General features: G+C 39.6%; 1 protein-coding gene and 1 pseudogene across 5 annotated transcripts in view; both read right to left on the bottom strand.

Moving 5' to 3' along the window:
- Positions 1-9,571: 9,571 nt before the first annotated feature.
- LOC148213537 (uncharacterized) lies at positions 9,572-20,500 on the bottom strand (annotated as a pseudogene).
- Positions 18,339-26,374, bottom strand: part of ZMAT3 (zinc finger matrin-type 3) — a 21,377-nt gene continuing 13,341 nt past the window's right edge. For all 5 annotated transcript variants that reach the window (XM_025163099.2, XM_025163100.2, XM_088131908.1 and 2 more), the window contains 2 exons: positions 26,222-26,325; positions 18,339-22,151 (listed from right to left, as the gene is read on the bottom strand). In XM_025163099.2, coding sequence (XP_025018867.1) covers positions 21,940-22,151; positions 26,222-26,325 — 316 coding nt within the window. In that variant the 3' untranslated portion in view covers positions 18,339-21,939. The remainder of the gene's footprint in view (positions 22,152-26,221; positions 26,326-26,374) is intronic.

The raw sequence follows: 26,374 nt of genomic DNA, 5'->3' as shown, positions 1-26,374 counted from the left end.
ACTGAACCCCCAACCACTTTCCCTGTATCTCCTGGGATCAAGCTGTCCTTTCCCTTGATTGTATTTTTTAATTAAAATGGAAAGAATCTCATTTTCAAAAGATAATCCACAGCCAGCTGAAATAGTTCAGCTGCTCTGGAAAGGACCAAAATCTAACTAGAATTATTTAAGATGCTAATTAAACAGAGATGATTCTTGGAGGACTGGGTTATTTTTATTCCTCCATTAAAAGAAAAAATAAAAGATTTTGGAGCAGCAGCCATTCAGTTCAGCGAAAAGCAACTTGGAATGAATGTTTCCAGGAACTGCCAATTGTTGAGTGAGATCTGAGAGTATTTAATATTTGTTTTAAAAATGTCAGTTCATCTAGACATATTGATGAATCCATCAATAATGAAGGAATAAAGGAAGTCAAGACCAATCCTGAAATACTACCCAGTTGACTTCCTTGGAAAAAGTGAGGTACAGATATGACAGATATGCCTGCCAGCCTCCAGTACAAAAGAGAATGAATCTTAAGAAACCAGAATTTATTTTCTGTTTCTGTCATTTCAATTTCTTGACCGTGTGCTAACTCTTTATAGGCAGACAATGCTTCTCTTGGGACATGCAGTTTTTCATCTATAAACTGCCCTAGGGCTGGACATCCCTTCCAAGTTTAGCCCTTCAAAAAGAATATGTCTTCAAATGGAGAATCTTCTCATCATAATGTAGTGCCTCCATCACAGCAAGCTCCATGTCTGCTGACTGCGTGCATCCACGTAGTTGAATTGGCAATGGCATGGAAGTGCTGGGCCACCTCTTCCAGGATGATGGCTTTGGTTTTGCTTTGGATTGTTGTCAACCTCTTCTGAAATATTCCAGCAGGGGTGTCCATAGGCTGTGATTCAAATCTGTGATCCAGATAAGCTTTGAATGTTCCTGTACACTAACATCTATATGGGTAAATGTTGCACAACTATAAAAGTCCTGATTTTAAAACGGTAGATGTTTCTGAACTCATGCCTAAGAAAAACTGAAGTCATCTATGCAGCCCTAGGATTTAATCATCTATATAAGATCCAGCAGTTGGATATCAAATGCATTCAGTCCTTCATCCAATATTTCTTTTGGGGCTTCCTGTGCCTATGTTGTATATTGAAGCTGTTCCTCTGTTAACTGATTAATAGGATTTTTATCTTCTTTACTTTCAGACAAGGAAAGCTTTTTTTAGCTGACCCTAATAACCCTAATTAAGCCAGAGAGATTATGTTAGGATTGGTTAATACCTTATTTGATTCATTTAAAGCCTGTTTATGTAGAGGAAAATTAAAATGTTCTAGACTGAAAAAAAAACCTGAAAGATTTGATAGAGATTAAACCTGAAAAAAAGATCAGTGAAAATGGATGGTTTCAAGCTAATTCCTTTCTAATTTAGCCAGTATTTCTAACTGCATAGTTAAAAGTCCATTAAAACAGCAATGGAAATTATCCTTAAGATGTGAAAACTAACAGAACATCAATTTGACAGTGAACAATCTGGTTGAGGTGTACATAAGAATCTAAGTTGTGCCCTGCTGGATTAGACCCCTGGCCATTCTAGTCCAGTGGTCTTTCTCACGCTGGCCAACCAACTGCATAAGGAAACTCACTAGTCTCCCAGGAGATGGCCTTCAGAAGTAGTCCCTCTACCATCAAGGTAAATAGCCATTGATCCCCATACTACATTGTTATATTGGTGCTACATTTATATATGCAAAACACAGCTGGAAAATCTGTGCACCTGCAGGTACTGCTGAAATACAACTCCCAGGATCCCTCACCATGGTGCCTCTACACCTTCAAATCAGTGTTAACTCCTGGCAACTTCCTGGACTAGTCCCTGCAGTTTTCTTGGCAAGATTTTCGGAAGTGGCTTGCTACTGCCTTCCTCTTCCTAGAGCTGAGAGGGAGTGACTGGCCCAAGATCACTCAGTTGGCTTCCATTCCTAAGGAGGGACTAGAACTCACAGTCTCCTGGTTTCTAGCCTGGTGCCTTAACCAGGCTAGAAATCAAACTGGCTCTTTTAAAATTAAGATTCACCAAGCATTTTGGTGAATTAAAATATGCTCCACCTGATGGCAGGTGAAATCTTTAGGCTGCAGACAATATATTCAGAGAGATTTCACAGCTGGGCATCACAATGCCTTCCATCTACCATGAGCTATTCTCATGGAATCCAAAACTTGGAAGGGTCGATTGCTCAGTGTATAAATTCAAATTGAAGCATACCAGATAGATGGCTGTCTAGTTTCTGTATGGGCACCCCAAGTGACAGGAACCCACCATCTCCCTGGATAAATGATTCCACTTTTAAACCATTGGAAACTCTCTTCCTGCAACTGAAACCCATTAGTCCATATCCTGCACACTGGAACCAGAAAAAATAGATCTCAGCTTCCTTCAGGTATGTGTTGGGATTCATAACCAAGATGGTCAGGGAGTTCACAGCAAGGATTAATTTGTGGGCAGGTTCATAAGTACAGTATAGAGTTCTTTTTATGAAAGTTACCTGTAAAAGGGAGGCCCATCTAAAGAATGGTACAGTCAGATGGAGCAGTCTTTTTTATTTCACAGCTATGAAAATGATCAAGTTAAAATATAATCCCAAGAACAAGTTTTTTCTCCACAGCCTGCCCTAATCCAAATGATTTTCAAACACCACTGTTCTCTTGCCAGCTTTTCCCATCAAATCAACTTCTGGTCAGATTTCAAAGAGCGATTATGCTAATGGACAGAGTGCCATCCCCCTTTGCATGATTTTTTCCCATGTTCTATTGGGTTGAGAAGAATAACATACAAGGAAGATCATGCAATCCACCTGCAACATGTCTTGGCTTATCTGTTTTCTTTTCAAGCCCTCCTTTGTCTCTTGGTTTGGAGCCAAGTTAAATGGCATCGAGGGGAAAATAAAACCCATTTTTCTCTCCTTTGCTGGCAAACCTATAGCATCAGGCATCCTGCAGCTTTCTGTAAACAACAAAATCCCCTTTTCTGGAAATCTCAGACAAGACAGTAAAATCACGCAACTTCTTCTCCATGGCCAGAGAAAAATCAATCAAGACATGAAATACATGCATATCAAACTTAAAAACAGCTACCACTTGGTCAGCTGCAGTGATTGTAAATTGCTTATATCCAAGCAGAAAAAGTGGGAGACATTAAAGGACCTACCTATATCATAAACTGCTAACATCGGAGGCATAGACACATAGCTAACTAAACTGGTTGTTAACCAGTTGAACCAAACCTACATTCCATTTAACACAATGGGTAGACTCAGCCATTATAATTTGCAAGCCATGTTTATCACTAATCATAATTATGGTGTTCATCAACATGCTTATCCAGGTGAAAGACCTAGCAGATGCATTCACACACTTGAATCTGTATGCACAGCCCTGGATTAACCATTAAGCAAAATAAGCATGGGTTTAGGGCACCCAGGGCAGGGGGACACCACAGAGTCTTTTTCCCCTACCCTTAAGTCTTTCACTGCCACACTCAATTCTAGTTTTCAACTCTTAGTAAGTCTTAATATCTTGTTGGTCAGTTAATGGAAGGGCCAATGGGCACCACGGTTGGGTTGTGCTTAGGACATCAGTTGGCCTTAATTGGCCCTGTGTATGCATGTACCTGTCTGTGTAGTGCATTGGGCAGCCCACTTCAGATGATCATTCAATGTATTGTACAAACCCATAAAATGGGCTAGACAGTAACCAAGTTAAGCATATTGGGGGAAGGTAGCCATTGAATGCAACTTAGCCTGAACACAAATCCAGTACATGTTTACATGGTAGCCTTTGCACTGTAATAATTTGGGAGTTGTGTGTGTGAGCCTTGATGCATGAGGAGAAGAGAGGAAATATCCATGGGTGAGGGGGATTTTTACACAATGGCTGCGTTTACACATATTCTAAACAAAGACCCACAAATTGCATTATGGGGTACAAAAGAGTATATTTCACTGACTGTGGTTTATTCAAACCATGTGCAAACAAGGCCAGTTATCTGTTGCATGCTTGGAAGAGAGGATGAACATTTTCCACAGCATATGAATTACAATGAACCCAGGAGGATGAGTAATTTTCCTCTCTTCCTTTCTGAACAGTTTCAGCAATAGCACTTCAGTTGTGGCGTAATTGCTGAAATTATGGACCACTTGTCCCAAATTATGGACAACCGGGGCCATTTTATGGTTGTTTTGGTTCCATGCTTTTAGTGTGTCTAGTCCAAGCACCTCCAGTTTAACATTGCATGTTTAATTTATATTGTTTTAATCTGTACTACAGGGTTCCTCAACCTTGGCAACTTTAAGACGGGTGGACTTCAACTTCCAGAATTCCCCAGCCAGCCTTGCTGGCTGGGGAATTCTGGGAGTTGAAGTCCACCCGTCTTAAAGTTGCCAAGGTTGAGGAACCCTGCTGTACTAGAATGTTGTGCTTTGTCCCCTACTTGGAGTGTTTCTGTTACCAAGATGGTGGGAAGGGAGAAGAAGGCTGACTGTAGAGATATGCACTAAAAAAAGAGAAGCAAATAAAATAAAAATGACGGAACTGTGGAATACTTGTGCAAGAAGCACAAGACCATATATTGTATAACAGAGTCATCCGTTTGCAGAATTCAGGGCCTTTTTTAAAAAGGAAAATAATAGAAGGATAACGTAGCCTAAGTTGCAAGACATTTCCGCAAGTTATCACACTATGCAATCTCGCATGTCAGGAATACAAATCACCCCAAATCTATTTCTATGTGGGCCAATGTAAAACTGATTCTATCCAGTGTTTCCTATCTCTAAATTCAAATGTTTGTAGTACTGCATCTTCTATCTAATGTTTTGCTTTACCCAAAAAGGAATTTTTGAGAGCTGCTGTTAAACTATATACAAAGATACAATGGTACCTCTAGTTACGAACTTAATCCGTTCCATGACTCCGGTTGCAACTCGAGTTGGTCTCAAGTCGAGGTAAATTTTCCCATAAGGTTCAATGTAAATACGGTTAATCCGTTCCACCCTCCGAATTTGGTTGCACCACGAGGCAAATTTCCCCATAAGGTTCAATGTAAATACGGCTAAACAGTTCTGAAACATATGCATTTTATTTTTAAACCTCAAAAACCTTCCAAATGCCACAAAAACCTTCCAAATGCTACAAAACGCACCACAAGCCTCACCGAATGTCTCCTTGCTACCGCGATCTCGCCCACAGGAAGCCGCGACCACATGGCAGCAGGGAAAATGGCCACGGATCCAGTTCGTAAGTAGAGGCAAGTTCGTAAGTAGAGGTAAATTTTTGGGGCCGGAGCTGGTCGTATCTCGAAAATTTCGTAAGTAGGGGCGTTCGTAAGTAGAGGTACCACTGTATATATCACTATTCCCTTTCAGGGTAAGCAATATTACGCAAAGTTCAGAAAGGGAATAAAAGTAATAGAAAGTCAAAGGAATTAGGGATGAGGTAAGAAAAGGAAAAAGAAATCTAATTTATACCAACACAATTCACTATACTTCTCCAAATGTTTCTATTCTTGCAAATCATCCTTGCTTTCACCAAGTCTTTACACGACTTCATAACTTGCTTTTAAATATCTATTTTTGGAGGCTCTTATCAACAGTCCAACTACAACTTTCTCAGTCTTTTCCTTCTTCTTGGACTTACTTGCAATTTGGTCCTCACTCATTCTCTCTACATGATCAAACCAGCTGAACACAAGTTCTTTCATACTTGTATTCAGTCCACATTCCTTCAGCACCTGCTCATTCTGGACCCTATTTCTTCTTGTTTTATCACAAATGTTTCTTAAGTATCACACTCTCACTGCTTTACACTTATTATGTTTCTCTTGATATTCTCAACTCTCATTTCTATCTAACAAACTGACGAGAATCAGTTTTATGACTGGTTAGTTGGTTGGTTGATTATGTGCCATCAATAGATAGATTTACTGCAAGATAATCTGTGACCAACCTGATCCTTTGGGTTTTCCAATGGTCTATCCGCCTTGCTATTGGTTGTCCTCTTTTTCTTTTTCCTTCCACCTTCCCAGCGTTATGGCTTTCTCAAGGGAGCTGTATATTTGCCTAATGTGTCCAAAATATGATAATTTGAGCCTGTCATTTGTCCCTTGAGTGAGAATTCTGGACTGATTTGTTTGACAATCCGTTTGTTTGTTTTCTTAGCTATCCATGGTATTCCCTATGTGTTCCAGCAAAACTTCATCAGTGCAACGACCCTCTACAGCAATTATTATCTACACTTCACTGCAGATCTTTCCAAGCCTGGAGAACCTCAATGAAAGTACAGGTAGTCCTTGATTAACTATGGTAATCGGAACCGGCAATTCTGTCACTAAGCAACACAGTCATAAAGCACAATGTCACGTGACTGCTCCAACTTACGATGGCAGTTGCGGCAGTTCTGGTTGCTGCTGTTAAGCAAATCCCACATGGTTGTTAGGTGCAACATCACTTGATCACCATTTGCAACCTCCTGCCAGCTTCCCCATTGATTTTGCTTGTTGGAAGCCAGCAATGAAGGTTGCAAATGGTGATCACATGACCACAGGATGCTGCGACCATCATAATTGCAAGCTGGTTACCAAATGCCCAAATTGTGATCACGTGACTATGGGGGCGCTGCAATGGCCTCAACTATGAGGGCTGGTTGTAAGTTTCCTCACTCAGCACTGGTGTAACTTCAAACGGTCGCTGAATGAGTGGTTGTTAAAAGAGGGCTACCTGTATGTACAAAAAGCTACCACTATTCTAAGACATTCTTACAGCATTTGCTGCTTCCTTTTTGTCAATGTTTTTCCTGCATTTGAACATTTTTACAGCATTCGTTTCAATTCCACCCGTTGGCGTATCACCATTATTCCCGTGCAACTCTCTAAATACTTCTTCAACCATCCCCTCCCTTTAGTTTTAACCCAAAATATTTCATCGCTTTTACTTTTAATGCCACTGAATCTTAATCTGTGACAGCTGGAAATTTTTTATAGCCTAAGGCAAAGAAAATGCTCCATCTTGAGATCAGCACATCAGTAGGATATTTCCAAAGAACGAGACCAGTCAAGCTTAGGAGAATTGCCCTGTTGTTGCTGTCTTCTGTTTCTGCTGGAGATGGTTGCCTCATTCTGCCCAATGCTCATGTAGATTCCAGTGTTAAATAAAAGGTTGATATGTTTCTCCACATACTTCTCATTCCAAACCTTTGCTGCACATCCACATTTAAATAAATACATTTTAAAAACAAAAACAAAGCGGTTCTATCAATCAGTTTGGGTCGTCACATCACGGGCGTGATGCCTGCATTTATTCTGGAACTGAATCTCCCTTAGAAATATTTTAAAATCTGGATTCAAATCAGTGAGGTAAAGCTCTGCTAATGACTTGGCAGGATAATGTAGCCCAGTTTAACAGGTGGCAAATTCCAAAGGGGGAATTTGCGCTTGTAAAACACCCTCAAGTCTGCTTTTTCCGCTGCACAAGATGAACTATTTTATGGTGGAATAAGATTTGATGGGTTTAAATTTACTTCATCATGTTTGTGAAGCCAATACCACAGCTATGCTGCATGGTGAAGTGGGGGGCTGTAATCCACATATCTAATGGATGTCATGTTGGGGAAGGTACCCCAAGAACATTTGTGGGGGTGGAAGGGTATTTCAAATGCTTGCATTGCAAGAAACAGCTTTACGTGACTCATACTACTATACATGACACAAATAAATGCTGAATCTGTTTGAAAGAACAAAAGTGTATTGGCTATGGCACATAATTCCTACAGTGCTTTGGACCATATTCATAACTCATTCCAATCCAGATGGACTCTGCATGGCAAACAAAACAAAACAAAAAAACAAGTTTAAAAACAAAGATATAAAAATAATGTAAAAGCTATCAAACTTTCTATGATAGATGTCCACACTCAACTAGGAGCCAAAGGAGCATTGCAAGAATACCACCTTAACTTGCTTGTGGGAAGCAAGAAAGGTTAGGGACAGATGGGTCTCCAAGAAAAAGATATTCCATTGAATATCCATATCTTTGTATAAAAGTTACTGTGGCATATGGGTTTTAGTGGCCTGGCATGGCTGCCGTTCTGCAGGCATGAGCCAACTTATGGAGTGAGTAAAAGGGGAGAAGCAGCTCGCTTTTGGCCTTGAAGGGCAACTGCGCTGTCATGAGGGCTGCTGAGCTGACCTGGCTGCTAGCTGGTGTGGGGAGGTGTGTGGTGTGGGAAGATGTGGCATGGCGTGGGGAGGTATGGCTGGTGTGGAGAGATCTTGAGACAGCAGTCCCATTGGTCCAGCCTGGTATATAGGTGTTGGGGACTAGAGCCCTGGGGGGACACCCACCTCCTCAGTTTCTGGAGAACATGCTCCCTGCCTAATCTAAAAATTGGAGAGGGGGAGAAGGAGAGGAGAGAGAAAGACTGTGCATGGAGTGAACAGTGAATGGAGTGGCTGGAGAGAAAAGTTGCAGAAAGAAGTTAAGTGTGCAGAGCAGTTGTCAGTTTCTTCTCAGGAAGGGAGAAGAAAGGTTCAGGAGTGGCTTCCCTAGAAGAAGGGAAGTGAAGACCCAGAGGGATGAGAGCTCCATCCAAGATCCAAGAACAGGAAGGAGGAATCCAGCTGGCTGCAGGAGGCAGCTTCATCCAAGACCCAAGAGGGAAAGAAGGGGATTGGCTATTGGTGGAAAAGCCCTGGTCTCTGGGGAAGGACTGGGCAGAAGGCCCTGAAAAAAGTTCTTCCCCCAACAGAAAAGCAGTAGGTGTTCGGCTGAGCAGTTCGAGGAGGAGGTCAAGCCATGATGAGCACAGTCCATCCCATTCCTTTCTTCTCACTTTCTCTCTTGTCAAGCCCCAAAACAGGGGAGGAAGATGGAGAGAAAATGGGGGAAGCAGGAGAGATAGAGGGGGATAATCTCTGGGAGGGACACTTAGGAGAAAACATGACCCCGGGTGAACACCTGTAGTGCCTTGTATATACCTGTTGTAAACAGCTGCTATAAATAACGTCCTTGTATATAGTAAATGGCATAAGGGCCCCCACTGTCTTGTTTCTCTGGGTCAACTGCCACCCTTGCAATGCAATATACCTCCAGTTTGAAAAAGAATCCCCTCACCCTACAGTGGTTACTTTACTGCACTTCTGAGATCTGCATTATTTACTTCAGTATTTTTCTAGGCTAGAATTTTAAACATTACGGCTGCTGGTTGTTCACTGCCTATGTTGAAATGTTTTTAAGATTGAGATAAATCTTGCTTACTTCCCCTTAGGCTCTAATATATTAACACAAGTATGCAAAGAGTTGGGTTTGGTGAACTGATTATATTAAATATTTGGGGCTTTCTATTAAAAAAAAAATTAAATATGTGGAAACAGAAACTTTTGCAAAAATTGATTTGGATGTTAATAGATGGATTAAAATTCTATTCAGTTTGTGGGTTAAAATTAGTGCTATTAAAATGAATGTTATTCCTCATTTATGTCTTGAGAAGCATAATAAATAAATACTTTCCTCAGATTGATAAGTTATTTAGGAAAACTGGGAAATTTATTTGGGAAAATAGAGCACAAAGGATTTCATTAGCTAAACTGAGATTACCACTTGACGGTGGTGGTTTTAATTTACTGGACTTGCAAAAATATCATTGGACATATATTTTATCAGCAACAAGTATGCAGAATGAAAACAGAATATCATCCTCTGTGGGCCTTGTTAAAAAAATATTACTTACTTCTATTATGGTTATGGAAAATTCTTGGATCAACAAACAGTAGAAAAGATGTTCTATTTTCAGGAATATGTGCTGCAAGAAATCTCTGGGCTTTATTGGGGTGTAGATTGGATTTTGATATTGAGACTCATAAATATTTAACTCTTTGGAATAATTCTACACTAAAAATAGGTGTAAAATGTTTTATTGGAAAGTATGAGCCGAGGCCAGGATAGTGAGTTTAAATCAATTATTATATAATGATTACGATAGAAAGATAGATAGATAGATAGATAGATAGATAGATAGATAGATAGATACCAATAGAAGAGAATAAATAGAAATGATGGATGGATTGATACACACACACACACACACACACACACACACACACTATGGGCCAGACACCTGTGGAATTGGAGGTGTTTTCTTATCTGATGGAACTACAATCAAACTTAAATCCACAACATATCTTTACCTGAAGTTAAAGAATATTTTTAACATGGATACTGCAGATAGTCCTCACTTACCGACTGCTCTGTTTAGTGACTGTTTGAAATGACGATGGTTAAAAGAAGTCCAAGTTCATGACCAATCCTCACATTTACAGCCATTGGAGCATCCCAGTGTCATGCAATCACGATTTGCAAGCTTCATAACCAGCTTCCAAGAAACAGAATTAATGGAGAACATGGAAGTGAAATCACAAGTCATGGTCATGTGATGTCTCACTTAACTACTGCGGTGATTCACTTAATGATGGAAGTGGAAGTGACATGGTAAGTCCGGCGTGGTCACATGATTTTTTGTTTAGCAAACGTGTCACTTAGGGTTGCTGGAGTTGCTGGTCCCAATTGTGATTGGTAAGTGAGGACTACCTGTACAGGTTTATCTATCATGAATACCACATCACTGGTTACAAGTCCTTAAAAAAAGTGGTATCGAGGGATTTGAAACTAAAATTGATCAAAAATACATTTGAAAGGAAGGTCATCAAATTTTCTTTGTTGGAAATGCAGAAAATTTGAAGCATCACTGACCCATATGATCTGAACTTGTGAAGTGTTGGTATCTTTTTGGAATAGCATTTCACTGTACATAAGTAGATTTAACATTAAGTTCCTAAATGTTAAAAAGAGTTGTGTGATGCTGAACTATATCCCCAAACTTTGGAATCTGTCTTTGAGGAATTATGGTTGTACTGGGCATGGAGGTTGCTTAAAGAATTATTTTTATATTATTCCAGATATTAAAGATTGGCTTTTGGAAATGTGTATCCATTTTGGAAAAGACAATATTTTCAAATAATCAGAAAACGAATATGCTTTTCTTTGGTATAGATGTTATGATCTATACAACAATAGAGCAGTTATCTTAGGTATTTTTAAATTCTTTCTATTTGATATCAAGATACTGTTAAAGGTATCTTTTGTAAACCAGTGGTTTCTATATGCTCAATATATACATTTTAGATATTTTGTATTGGTACTTTTTCATTTTTACGGGGTTTTTAATTTTGGGGTTTTTTTTCTTTTCTCTTTTATTTCTTGGTTATGTTTAGGTTTTAAAAAAATTTTATACTCTATTTTTTGTAATCTTGCCATAAAAAATAAAATTGGAAGAAAAATGTTGAAATATTTTAATTTGAGGTGGGAGAGAAAGCTACCTAGGTCACATCTTCACCCTTAAAAGGCGACATATAAATAAATTAGATTACTGAGCAGTGACACACACAGTGGTGAGTTACCATTTGGAAAAAAAGCCATCTGTAATCTCATCCCATGTATCGTCTTCCCAAATGGATGGAGAATATCACACACTAGAAAGAGAGGCTGCAGACTCTGAAAGAAGAGATCAGCCAGTGTCCAATGCAATTCAAAAATCCTTCAAACAAGGAGCACATTTTGCATAGGATGAACACTTTAGGCTGGGTGACAGCTGGCTTAACCAAGACTTATTGAACAAACCACAGTTGAATAAACCATATGACAAGAGCAAATAAACTACATTATGGATTTAGCATGCTATTCATATTCAGATTTCAGATTTGTTCAAACAGGCTCTCTTGTTTAGATTACAGTGACCAGTTCTATCATAACTGAGGTCACATCCGACCACATTTATCCAAAGAAGGCTTTTGCGAGCCCAGCTTGTCAAAAGGTTTTGCAGTCCTTCCTACACTACATTCATCATTTGCCAACTCTAACATGAAGGAAGAACATCCACGAGTGAATCAAAGATTAATAAAGACAAAACTTCCATACAGCTGCATTTCAAGCTAAACACAAAATTCCTTGATGCTTCACGTATGCAGCTGAGAACCAACAACTCTTGCGCATGGGTGAAGAAGTCCCACAGCCAAGAGTGTACAATCTACACCCTCAGGGTCACATGCAGACTATCCAAGATCTCCCTCCTCCAAAATGTTAGCAAAGTACAGTTTTTAATGTAACAGAATTCTTACAAATTTGGAGAGCCATTAAGTGCTTTTAAATGATTTAAATTAAAATTAAATCAAATGTATGTTTAGTCCCAGCCCAGTTCACTTACTGAAGGATTTCACCAAATGGGGCATCCTGGTTCTCCACTCTTGCCCCAGACAATCAAACAAAGTTGATCTCTGGAGAAGGAAGGAACTGCTGACTGTTGAAAGGCATGTAACTTCCGACGCATTTTAACACAACACAACATTTAATATTCAGCACAATCCAAACAGTACATTTTATTAGAAAGCTGTGCAAAGTCTGTAAATGCTGCATATTGATCTTGTAAGTGGCTTTGCGGGGCTCAGATTCCACAGTGTATCACTAGACATAAAGACTGAAATTGCCATTTTTAAGACTCTGAAGAGGAAAGGAAAAAAATGAAAGGCCTAAAGCCAAGTTTTTGGCATAGAAACCAAAAGACAGAGACAGTAGATCCTCAAGACTATAAAAAAATAAATGGCAACTGCAAATGCTATTATTTTCTAAGGTTTTCTGTGATCTCTCACAATTTACCACCCATATAAAGGATGTCTCCCAACTCAAAGCTCCAAACTGAACCCAGGAATACATTTTACACCTCTAAATTGGGGTGATTTCCAACAAAACCTTCAACATCCAGGTTTCTCCCTTCTCCTTTTGGTATTAAAGCATGTATTTGTGAGGGCATCCTTGTATTGCACAATCCAACAAGAGCATTAAACCACGGGCATCTCTGTGAGTTAGTATAAAGAGACTTTGGAGGGTTCACACATCTCTTAAAGCAGAAAATTTCCCCTCTTCTGTAAATAACAATTAAGCTGGGGCTGGGTTCTGACATCACATTTACAAACCATATTTAAACCAAATATGGTTTAAATGTTGACTCAGCCATCATAGTTGAGTTTATACCTAATGCCGAGCCACAATCATGGTTTACAAATCAGTGGCTGGATTCACATATTACACTGAACCAATGGTCCTCAAAGTTTGCAGGGCCATGACACCCAAAAGAATTTGTGTGTTTCTCCCCCCCCCACCCCAAACCCCAATGAAACTAATGTTTTCTTTGGTGGTGGAGTTAGCCAAGAAATAAACATATGACTCTGATAATTACATTTTAATCTAGGTATCAAAATTGTCCACTGGGACTAAGCCCAGAACAAGCTTTTACAGCACTGCTGCTCTGCCTGTGCAAGGCTGATCAAGTTTTTTCTTTAAGTTGTGGCTCTCTTCTATGTAGATTAAGACCCTCCACCCCAACAGGTTCTGACTAAGAACTGCTGCTCTAAGCCAAAACCAAATAAACTACATTATCTGGTCTTTTATGACTCTAATTTCCATAGGCTTTAAGCAGCTCACAGAATGCCAAGCATAGGGTCAAGCCATCACATCACTTCAACCAGCGTCCAATAATAGTGCCATCCTTGGCAGGAGGCTAAAATTCTACATCCCCCAAAACAGCTTGGTATGTGAATCTGACAAATACCTTCTTACTGCAATGAAATGCTTTCAGAGCTAACTTGCAACCTTCTTTAAGCCAGAATGTGAAACGGGGAACTGAACCAAAATTCAAATCCTTAGTTAAAATGAATACTGGTTAGCCTGACTTTTTGATTGACATGGAAACCAAACATATGACTACTGCTATTTTTCAGCCATTCTAAGAGTTCTTTTAGCTAATGGACAAAGTGGAATAAATAATGTATTTCAGTTGGAATTTGGAGGAGAAATAGACATGTACTCCTGATACTAGATTCCACCTGAGCAGTTCTCAGAAAGCATTTCATCAGCACTGGCCATCTCCTGCCCTGAAGTGAGCAGCTACATGAACAATGGTATACTTGATTTATTCTACTTTTTTTTTTTTTAATGTATACACTGATCACTCCCACTTGAGGCTTCAGACAGCTTACAAGTGTTTCTGACAATACAAATTCTTAATACCTAATTGGTAGGGACTGGGCACTAGACCAGCAGCATAATTTGAGAGTTCCAATAAATGTTAGTCTTCTTTCTCTGCCTTCATTAATTACTCCTTATCTTTTGTACTTCCTCCTGGGAATTAGCTTTAATTTGAGGAAGGTTGGTTATTTTATCTTATTTTACTGCTTCTTTAAAAAAAAAGGTTATCTTAATTTATCTCAACTAACAGGGTGATTGCCAGAAGCCAGCATGGGGTCATTAGAAACAGATCATGCTAGACAAATCATATTGCTTTCTTTGACGGTGTGACTAGATTAGTAAGGCATTTGATAAAGTAGACCATAGCCTCCTTCTTAATAAACTGGAATGGGGGGATGGCTGGTCCCACTACCAGATGGATTCTCAGTTGGCAGAACAAATGTAGCCCACTTGTGGTCCTTAATGGGTCTACATTCAAATGGAAGGAGGTACGCAGAGGGGTACCTCAGGGTTCCTAGGCCCAATATTCTTCAACATCTTCATAAATGGCTTAGATGAGGGAATAGAATGGATGCTCCTAAGTTTGAGGGGGATTGTTAACACCCCAGACGAGAGGCTCATGATTCAGAAGGATCTTGATACACTTGAACACTGGACTCTAGCCATCAAAATGCTATTAAATGGTGAGAAATATAAGGTTCTGTACTTAGGCAGGAAAAAACAGATGCTCGGGTACAAGGTAGGTAGTACCTGGCTTCTCAGTTCTACTTGTGAGAAGGATCTTGGTATCCTGGTAGACAATAGATGAAGCACTAACCAGCAGCGTGCTACAGCTTCCAAAAGAGCCAATATAGTTTTGGGTGGCATCCACAGAGGTATAGCGTCAAGATCACAGGAAGTGATATTACCACTTTATGTTGCACTGGCCAAATCACACCTGGAATACTGTGTCTAGTTCTGGTCGCGCCAAGAGCTAGATTTATTACACCTTTGCTAAATCAATTGAATCAGACTAATCTAGAAAAAAATCTATTTTTTGTTGTCTGATGAAAATGAATATGTAACAAATCAAGTTGCATTGTTTGCAACAGCTGCAAGAAAAATACCGAAGCAAATGTTGATAAATAGCATGGCAAATACTAGAGGGGATGGACTGAATTAATATGGATTGCTCTAATTTTAAATGAATTTTGCTAAAACCTAAGGTTGCAAATAAATGTATGTAACAAATAGTTCTGGTCGCCACAATACAAAAAGGATGCTGAGGAACTGGAAAGAGTGCAGAAAGGAACAATGAAGACGGTAAGGGGTTTGGAGGCAAAATCCTATGAAGAACAGTTAAAGGAACTGGGTATGTTTAGCCTAAAGAAGAGAAGGCTAAGGGGAGACATGATAGCAGCCTTTCAATAAATGGAGGGATGTCACATGGGAGAGGCTGTGGATTTATTCTCCATAGCACCCAAAGGTGAGACAAGAAACAATGGATGGAAGCTTTACAGAGAGAGAGCCAAACCTGAAATAAGCAGGAATTTCCTGACTGTGAGAGCTATTAAGCAGTGGAACAGCCTCCCTCCTGAAGTGGTAGATGTTCCATCACTGGAAGTTTTCAAGAGAAAATTGGACAGTGACTTCTTTGGGAAGTATGAGGCCCTATTCCGGGAGGGCGATGCACAAGAAGACCTCCTAGATCTCTTCTACCCTATGATTCTATGAATTTGGAGCAACAGCGCATCAAGAGAATGGGAAAAGAAGGAAGTTGCATAGAATGAACTCAGAAATGATGGTCCCTTCAAAGCTCTCAAAACAACCCAAAATTACTGACTGCTTAAGCACTCAAGAATGAGAATCTGTAAGTAAGTCCTACTTATCTGTTGAACTGATACAATACCTTAGAATGGGGCTTACAAACAGAGATTGAGAAAAAAGTAACTATTAAATCTCTCTTCCTCCATTTGGAAAGAATCAGATAATCAGAAATATTTTACAACTGATCTCTTTACAATTGCTGTCATAACACACTCTTCCACCCCCCACAGCAATTCCGACTTCTGCAAAAGAGGTTCTTGATGAAAATTTTACAAATGAGAGTGCCTCAGATTTTATATTTAAAATCTTCTAACAGCAGACAGTAATTTCCATTTTTTAATCTTTAACTATAAATAGCAATATGGGCTTCTTTTAAAAAACTGTTGAGGTTTTTACCTTAAATTATGTAGGTAAATTAAACAATGATTATGGAAGCACAAAATACTATATTAAGAGGGAGTTATCAGTACCAAGTCGGGAGATACATTTAAATTCCAATTTTAATTCTTATCTCAACAAAAGAAAGAATGTATCACAGATAGAATCTTTATTACTGTGCGGTGGAAAAAGGGAGGAGATAATGAAGAGCCACTGGACCTTTCAAATTAAACATTATGTTCCTGAAATCCTTAATAAACCTGGCTATTCTCCTGGGGCTTGGGTTAGGGGGCCTGGGGTCCCTGTCAGATTTATTTGGAGGTGTGAGTGTTGTTAGCTGGACTTGCCATCAAGTTCCTGTTCTCTTTTATAGTTTTATTATAAATACTTCAAAGTACTTTCTATTTTGGAGTCAGGAGGTGCTTAAATTGAATAATTTAAATTAAATTTCAATTAACAAGGTCTCTCTACAGATTAGAATTCACAAGGTTAATAAAGATTATTGGGGCAAACAAGGCTCTATCTCTGCGTCAGCTCCTACAAACGTCAACACCATCTGATTGATCTATTGGCAGCTGAACAGTTACCTAGTGAAATAAGATCTAAGCAAGTTCTAGTGACATTCAAACATTCTATAATTTGTGGTCAGCTGCTCAAAGAGAAAACATCATTGATTTCTGAATCACCTTTGTGTGTGTTATGCAGCGACAAAATAGGCTTGCTTTCCAACTTACCAACTCAAGCTGAACCTACCCCTCTAAGGAGTGGGAACAAAATACTGGTTGTAAATAACCTTGAGGACACAGTGTCAATCCTGCCCTTGACAAAGAGTAGTGTAATCTGGATCCTGAGAAATAGAAATTCTTAATACAGTACTTAAAAAGATCAGGGTGGCTGCAAGGATTCTCCCTTTGGAAGAATGGCTAACTAAATTGTGGGAGGAGGTCTCAATGTTTAGAATAACACTGTATTTGAAATGTAAATCCAATGTAGAATTTAATTCTTATTGGAAACCATTCTTGGACTACAATCTTATACACGGAATCATGCCACACTCATAATGGGGGTTTCAGAGTTCATATCCTAACGTGATATATAATCTACAGTATTGATTTAGTGTATTATTTACTAACTGTAATCTTTGTTTAATGACAAAGTTAACCAAACTTTTAGTTTAAAGTTCAACAGGGACACATGGATTTTTGATTAGAAAATAGATACGAAATATCTTACAGTATTTTAAGCTTCTAAGGAAGTATTAGATTATATTAGCTACATATTTCAGATCAGTTGCTTATATGCCCTTATTTCAGTACCTGCATCATCTATTTCTTATACTCTTTCAAAAATATATAATAATAAAATGGGGAAAAAAGTATGGGTGACAATAGATGTTTTGAGCCCCTCCCAAACTGTAACGAGGAGGGACCTGGCCTCATTTCTGCCGTTTAGGGCCCATCTATCCTATGACTTGCAAAGATGTCCCTTGAAAAAATGCAGGGTGACTTGTACGAGCATTCGGCAAAAGATGCTACTTCTGTTCTGAAGATCAACCAAGGACAAGACAAAGGAGACTTACAAAACAGTATTTAGTGGAGTTTAGGAAAGATCCACATACAGGTAGTCCTTGCTTAACTGTTTGATTAATGACAGTTCGAAGTTACAACGGCCTCGGAAAAAGTGCTTTACGACCTGTACTCTCATTTACAACCGTCACAAACCATCACACCATCCCCACGGTCACATGCTCACAATTTGCAACTTTTTTACAATGGTCGTAAAGCAAATCACTGTGGTTGTTAAGTGAATCATGGGCCATTTAGCTAATTCCAGCAAAAAAGTCCATTGAGTGAAGCTGGATTCACTTAATAACATCATTCGCTTAATGACCACATGATTCCCTTAACAATCACAGTGATTCATTTTACGACTGTCATAAATAGGTCATAAAATTGGGTCCGGTCACGTGGTGACTCACTTAATGACCGCCCCACTTAAAAATCAATTTTCCCATCCCTATTATGGTTGTAAAGCAAGGACTATGTGTAATATTCATTCATTTTATTACAAATTTTGATTTTATTTTACTGCAGGAAACATGGTTGAGAGGGGAGCTAAAGCTGGATATTACACAATCACATAGGAAGCAATTGCTTCCCCATTTGAAGGGTACCCAAGTGGGTATATTTATCTCCACCAAATTGAAAATATATTAGGTTAAGCTTGACATATCAAGTCCTAGTTAGGCTTAAGCATTGTTCCTTTTTGTTGACATAGTCTCAGTATAAAGAAACATGGCAAGATCTAGATTATATATCTGATTTGGTAACAAACTACAGTGGTACCTCAGGTTACGAACGCCTCTGTTAACGAACTTTTCGGGTTACAACCAGCTCCGGCCGCAAAAAATTACCTCGGTTTGCAAACTCCGCCTCGGGTTACGAACCGGATCCGCGGCCATTTTCCCTGCTGCCACGTGGTCGCGGCTTCCTATGGGCGAGATTGCGGTAGCAAGGAGACGTTCGGTGAGGCTTGTGGTGTGTTTTGTGGCGTTTTGGAAGGTTTTTGGTGTGCTTGTCAGCATGGCTCCAAAGAAAGTAATTTGCTTCAGGTTGCGACCAATTCGGGTTGCGACCAGAGTCACGGAACAGATTAAGTTCGTAACCCGAGGTTCCACTGTATACAGAAACACTGGTCATCTTAGGTGGAAATTTTAACTCAAGATTAGGTCCTAACAATCTGACCCTTTATTTAAAATATAACTATCCTCCAAAAAAATTACCCACTGCTACCATTAGACAAGCTGTTTTGGTCTGTAAACCATAGTTTTTGGCTTAGTGTGATATATGAACCCAGCTGTGGGTTACTAATAAATCATGGCTTAGTGTGATGTATGAGCCAGGTCAGATAGACCCATGAGAAAATGGCAATGTTGCAATAAAGATTATGCTCCAATTTTCTACAGAGACAAAGCTGCAGATCCTAAGTGGCATCAGTCATAATCAATCAAAGATTGATGTTATCACGTACTATTTGTTTGGCAATTCAGTTCCAATGACTGAACTTCCATGTACCCTGTGGGGATCATTTAAGAACAAAGCATATACATGGAAAGGTCAAAAGAAAAAACACATTTGTAGAAACATAATAAATAACTTTTTAAAAGGTAATGATATGGATGTTTTCAAAGTTAACAAAGCAAACAAAAAAATAAAACCCATCAGATAACACCTTAAATAGTTGTGAGCTTATTAATGGTCAGCATGATCAAAATAAATACAAAAATATACAGATTAGTAGCAGCACACGTACAAAAAATCAATCTACTGGCCAGTGAGACAACTTGATAAATATTTCATTTCCTCTGTTCCCCCTTTCCAATTATCACTTCCTAGGGTCTATAATCATTCATCCAGGTCTACAAAGTTCCAAACATGAAGAGTTATGCCAAAAAGATACCAATCCTTTACCTTCAAGAGCTAATGTGCCCTTCATAATCCACTTGTATTTTTGAGTAGATAGGTACTGTTCTCATTGAAAGTATCAGCCAAGTTCTAGGACAAATAATGATCAAGTGCTCCTCCATCTCCACTGCTGTCTTTAGTGAGTATCTCAGTTTTTTACATCTTTGTGTGGAGATGTTCTTTATCTTCAAATCTAGTCTTTTCTCCCATTTGTAAAGGAAAGCTATAATATAACAATAGGATTAAATTTAGCAAAGGATTAAACCCTTGTGAATGCCTTCAGATGTGCTGAGTTTATGACTCCCCTACGTGGTTGTGAAATTATGGGAATTGAAGTCCAACACATCTGGAAAGCACAGGGTTGGAGGGGAGAGCTTTAGCCCCTACCTCTAAAGACTGAGGCTAGGAGAACGGGAAAAGGAACATTCCCAAAGCTTAAAACTTAGAAGATTACAAATGAAAAGTTAAAAACAAAAAGAGGGGTTTATATCACATTGGTGTTGTGGTGGAATGCTGCACTGTTGTCACCTAACAAGCATCCAACCATGACAGCACATAAAACAGAGGACACCAATTCCTTTAGCAGTTGGGATTGCAAGGAAATATGATACTTGCAAGCATGCCCAAGATAGAAGGTGGTGGCCATCTACCAGGGCCAGACCTCCAGACAAGAACAGATACTTCCAATGAGAACAGTTTCATCTGATTTGGGCTAGAAGTTCACCAACACAGCATGTACATCATGCCCGGTGCCTATCCATTTGTCTAGGATATGCTTTACAGGAAGCTGTTGCTTCAGAAAGCAGGATTCTGGAAATTTGGGGGCTTCTCTCCTCCATCTCTAGATCTAACTGAAACAATACAGTACAAATGAAAAGAAATTGTTTTGAGATTTTTTTTCAGATTAAAAATGCCTGGGTTAGATTTTTTTTTATTTTTTTGCCAAAAATGGAAAGCATTAAAAAAATCTAGCGATGAGAGAAAGTATGAGGAAGGGAAAAGACACCAGATATTACAAAATAATTTGAGAACAGCCATTCGTATTTCACTCAAAGTACGCAAGTAAGTATCATCTTAGAGGGAATTCCAACAGATCTTGGAATTATGTGCTCCCAAGAGCAAAGCCCCAAATTCAGGAAAGGAAATTCTCTCATTCATTCGAATGTACTGTACCAGGCATGCTTGATTTTGGTTTTAAACACAGCATTGGAACTGCTCAAAAAATAATAATAAATGATTCCCACCAACTTTGCAGGAAGCTACAGCAACCTGAGTATGTAGAGGAACCAGATGCTATTGAATTGAAGCCTGTGTATGTCTTGAGAATGATTTGGAAGAGGTGCTTCAGACCTCACATGGGCACGGCATCTCTTTGCTATTTATTAAAGCAACACTTCTTTTTCCTGGCTTCTGGGTGAGCCAAAAAAAAAAAAAAAAAGATACTGCTGCTAGAAGAATTTTAGAGTCCAAGACTATCTTCCCAAGATTTACTCAGGCGGTCTGTCGGTGTGCTACATTTTTCCCTATGCACTGCTCACTTTTTTATAACAGCTCAGTCCCACTGGTTCATTTCACTCAGCTCTTATAATTCTGACTAGCAACAGAGGTCTTTCCTGTCTCTGCCCTTCCAAATCATTGTACAACTGGAGACTGCAGGACTTAACTGGGGGGAGAGGGGGAGGGGGGCATTCGTAGGTGCAATGTGTGCTCCATGACAGAGCGCTGGCATTTCTCCAGACTTGTAAGCCCTTACACTGAACTTCTGCCATTTGTTTCACCAAGCTGCCATATGGAAAAGTGGCACAATGCAGAGCAAAGAAGAGAGGAGATGAACCCTGTGCTACCTTCTCAAGCAAAGCTCACTCATGCAAGGGGGAGGGCAGGGGACCAGGGAAAGGGGGCAGACTCTCCTCCGAAGGCAGCTAATGGACCAAACCCATCAACACCCAATATCCTGTAGCATGTATTCCTGCCAACTGGGAGTGACACCGTTTTGTTTGTCTTTTGCTTAAATTCGTTTACTTCACTGTTAGGTTTGCAAGTTTTTAGAAGCGTGGAGAGAGCTTGGGGAGCAGGCCTCCTAAGGCACAGAGCACAGATGCAGGGCACATGGCAGGCAAGCAAGCAGAAGCTGCTCCCTACAGAGGGAAAGTCAAAAAAGAGAGGCTCTCAGGCATCAAGTCTCATTGGACGTAGCCGAGGTTCTCCATCTCATTCTTATACCGCTGTTCAGAGACTTTGCTCTTGTGCTGCTTGCTTTCCAAATGCTGCCGGAACTCCACCTCCTCGCTGGCCCCGGCGTTGCACATGGAGCAGTAGAACTGGCCGCTGGGAGTGACGCACATGGCGAGGTCACGAGGTATCCGCTGACGGGAGCGTGGGTTGAAATAAGGGCCTAGGAGAAAGAAGACAGGCAGATGTTTTTGGATACAGTCAACCAGGGAAGAATTTTCTGAGTAGTTGACACCCACCCAGGTCTCAGCTGCTCCCACCTCCCAAAGCAACAATTCATGAGAACCAGTACTTTCTCTTTCATATTAAGATCTTTTAATGTAACCTTACAATAAAGATAGAGCTGGTGTTCATTGTTGTGGTTCTTGTCTGCACGACCTCGAAGGGCTAACATAATACTTTTCCAAATTATATTAGCAAAAGAACAGAACTAGGCTATCTGGGAAAGAGGTGGGTTGAGCGAAAAAATAAGTGTCCTGAAGTGAAACAAAGTCCAAGCCCTTATATTAGCATTTCCTATGGTGCTGCTTTATTTTAGAAAAAAGCATATGAGCCCAAATCATATAATCTCTAAACTAAAGTTTGGTCAAATTGATAGTTTGGATTGTTTTATACTGATTTCAATCAACTCAAGTTACACATTTAGAATTAACACTAGAAAACCCAGTGCAAATGCAGACCTTAATCCAGCAGTGGAAAGTTTACAATCATGGCCCCAAGGAGACCTCCTTTTGGAGGATATTCCCAATTTATGGGGCAACCACAGGGATGGCCTTGTACCTTATATGTGATAATGGAGCTACTTTCTAGAAGCAATATGGAGAGGGTCCTCTTCTGATGGTCTAAATACAGGGACAGGCTGTACAGATGGAGCTGTTCCTTCAATACACGAAGATGAAACCATTTAGGGATTTAAGAAGCTAAGCACTAATTACATGTTGCAACTTTTCTTTCCATTCCTCCAACTTGGCATATTAGCCATCCTTCATCCTAACCTGTGGAGTTCTTAGTGCTCTCTGAACTTGGTTGTTTGCTTGCAGCGGTTTCATTACCCAACTTTGCACTGATGATGTTACCTAGTTGGGTAATGAAATGCCCACAAGCAAACAACCAAGCTCAGAGAGCACCAAGGGCTCCCCAGTTCAACCCTGAGCTACAGATATTCTTTTCTATTCGCATTCTACCCTGGCTGCTTGTTAGAAATCCACACACAGACATAATATTTGCTTGCTCCAAAGCACACCCAACATAGGAAGTCAGTTCCTGAACTGGATGTTAACACGATTTAGTTTAATGGTAGGTTTTATGTTTGTTCTAGCCACATTTCATGTGCATTTCAGCATCCAGCTCACACAGAGGCAGAATAAGCATGCCTGATGGGCTGAAAAACACAATTTCTATCCCGATACAAGAAATCTCTATTTAGGAGGATCATCTCCAATAGCAGATTTTTTTTTCTGAAGTTTTTATAAGTTCTTTGAGCAAAAAAAAGCACCTTTTAACCTATTTAAAATAAGGAAGCAGTCTCTCGGTCTACTTTTTTGAAATTTGGCATGTGAACATTGTTGCTCAGCCCATTGGTTGTCTCTGGGGTGGGGTTTTTTTAGTGTTGTAGGTGTCTTCCAGGCATTAATTTTTTTCCCTTTCTGTTTTTAATTGTATTTTATAATGTAAGCTGCCCAGAGTCATCTGGAATTGGGTGGCCTCTAAATTTAATTAAATAAATAAAATAGGAGGGGAAAAAATTCTCACAACCAATAGGCTTGGAGGGCAACTAACCTGCTCTGACAATTTGGAGGACTTGGACATGTCAAGGATTTATGAAAAGTCAGAAGGAGTCAAAAACCATGGTCCCATGCCAAGGCTGTAGAGCAGAAAATTCCCCCTGCTCAGAGGGCACCAGAGAAGGGCAGCCAGTAAATTAAGACATTATACCAAGGTTAGTATCAGAAGTCCAATTTAAGCACCTTTGGGTGCTGGGAGGATGAACATGGGTAGACAGCTAGAGGTTAGCAAAAGTCAGATGAAATAGTCTTTAGTACGCCAATACATTTTCTCTACAGCAAGTCCTTCAAGTTCCAGTAGACCAAAAACTTCACATAAACAAGAGCAGTAAGGAAAACAAAAATCATAAAAGCAATATGTGATTGTACCAATGGTGCTTGCTAACCTGGAAATTCTACATTTGTCCTCTGCACTGTTTATGTTCCATTCTGCTCCAGTTTCTCTCTCTTCAATTGGACCTGGAAGACCACCTCACCCCCAGCTCTGGCTTCCCATAGAATACCAAGACTCAGTTCTCACAAACAGAAAACAAAGCAGGAAACCTTTTATCTGAGCTGTTCTACCTCACAGACAAACAAGATAGGATGCAGCACATCAGGAGTCAAATCTAGGCCTGGGTTAGCATCCGACTCTTTAGCAATTCAGCTGCAACCAAGAAGCTGGCTTTAGAAAGCCACCATTTTAAAATTTCTGTCTTTAATTTAAAAATTTAATTAATTTAACTTTAAAAAATTCTTTTTTATTATTATTACTTCACAATTTGCTTGTGTTTATGAACATATTATAATTTTTAAAAATTTAGAAATGTATACCAGAGATGACAATGATAATGATAACTGACTGATGGTGATTTTGTCAATGTTGATGGTGTTCAAGTAGTGCCCCTGACTTAGGTAGAATCCCAAAACATCTGGAGCACCACTTGAAGACGATCAGCATTGACAAAATCACCATCAGTCAATTGCAAAAGGCAGCTTTACTTGGAACAGCTTCCATCCTGTGACGATACCTTTAACACCATCACACAACATCTGCCTATCGCAGGTCCTTGGGAAGGACTTGATAGGTGGAAAAAAATGCCAAATCCAGTCTAAACATCTGGCTAACTGTGCGAGCAACCATAACATTAATAATAATAATAATAATAATAATAATAATAATAATAATAAAATTTTTAAAAGAAATCCAATGTCATATCAATTGTGATTGGAGCCCTTGGAGCAATACCTAAAGGACTCCCTAGATATTTGGAAATTTTGAATTTATCGGACCTGAACACCCTAAATTTACAAAAAAATATCCTGCTTGAAACCGCCTATATCCTCAGATGCTACCTTAATAATTCTTAGGTCCTTGGTTAGGCCTTGAATTATTAAGTCTCCACCAATCTTTGACTGTGAATCGAATTGTAGATTACCCTTAATAATAATTTATTATTAAATTTATATGCTGCCTGACTCCCAGCTGAATCTTGTTGCTTCCCATTTTTAAAAACATCACTGCTGAACTCATATACATTTCAGGTTTGGTTATCATAATGCTGCTTTGCTCATCTGGTGCCAGTTTTCTTAGCTTCTGTTGTGGTGGAACCAAAGTCACTAATCTCTGGCCTCTGAGGCTGCTGGATTCCCGTTCGTCTTCAACAGTTACAGAACATGGGTGCAAGAGTCCAGCAACATCTGGTGGCAAGTCCCCCACCTTTGCACTTACAATTAAGTGTAAAACTCTTCTCTGCCTTCTAAATCATCGAGGGCAGGACTAGGACAAAAACTCAATTTTACTTCCTTCTGTTTACATTTCAAATCCCCTTGCATTTAAACAAGTTAAGCTGATTATTCTTCAGTCATATATTTAATAATGTCCTCCTTAAAGACTGTCATTTGCCCAGACTTGCAGAGGCTGCACCCACTGCTTTGGGGAGCCATGTGTGAACCCGGACCTTAGGTGATTAATCTTCCTTATAAAACATTCTATTTTTGCTTTCTGGTATTTCTGTCTCTATTGTCCAGTGGTGGGTGGTGTTCACGGGGCAACCTGTGGTATTATAGGAAGCCTCCTACGGTTGCACACTGCTTTGGATTTGATCTCCAAAAGGTGCTTTGAAGTGTACAGGACTATGATCTTAACATCTTAAATCAGCTACATCTTTTCTCAGAGCTGCAACTCCATGACTTTATGGTCCTGTAGGCAGATGCTATCTTCATGAACCCACCTGCTCCTAAGCACCTTTTGGAGATTGAATCCAAAGCACCACACGGACTTAAAACCTCCCATCGACTTGGTGCCAAGACTCCAGCAGTGGCTCCTGTAATTAACAGCAGTGAATAACATCAGATATTTTCTTAGTCAAGACGTTCCAGACACAATACTGATATCAGGCAAAGCAAAACCCTAGCCGCAGCTGGAGATATGACCCCAAGTAAAATAAGATGCGGATCTTGACAATACCTGTGTTGTTTTGCACAGCATAAACGTTCCTTCTGTTCTGCATCATCTTGAATTCGTTCCCTTCTTTACGCACTTTCCTTTTGCCGGCCACTTCAGACGACTCTCTGATATTGAAGATATTAAGACAAAAATTGCAGGGCAGTGAGAAAGATT

This window comes from Python bivittatus, unplaced genomic scaffold (assembly GCF_059951505.1).
Source record: "Python bivittatus isolate LINGU-HERP-01145 unplaced genomic scaffold, Pbiv_v1 ctg000980_np1212, whole genome shotgun sequence".
Taxonomy (NCBI): domain Eukaryota; kingdom Metazoa; phylum Chordata; class Lepidosauria; order Squamata; family Pythonidae; genus Python; species Python bivittatus.
This window is presented reverse-complemented; position numbering and strand designations above follow the sequence as displayed.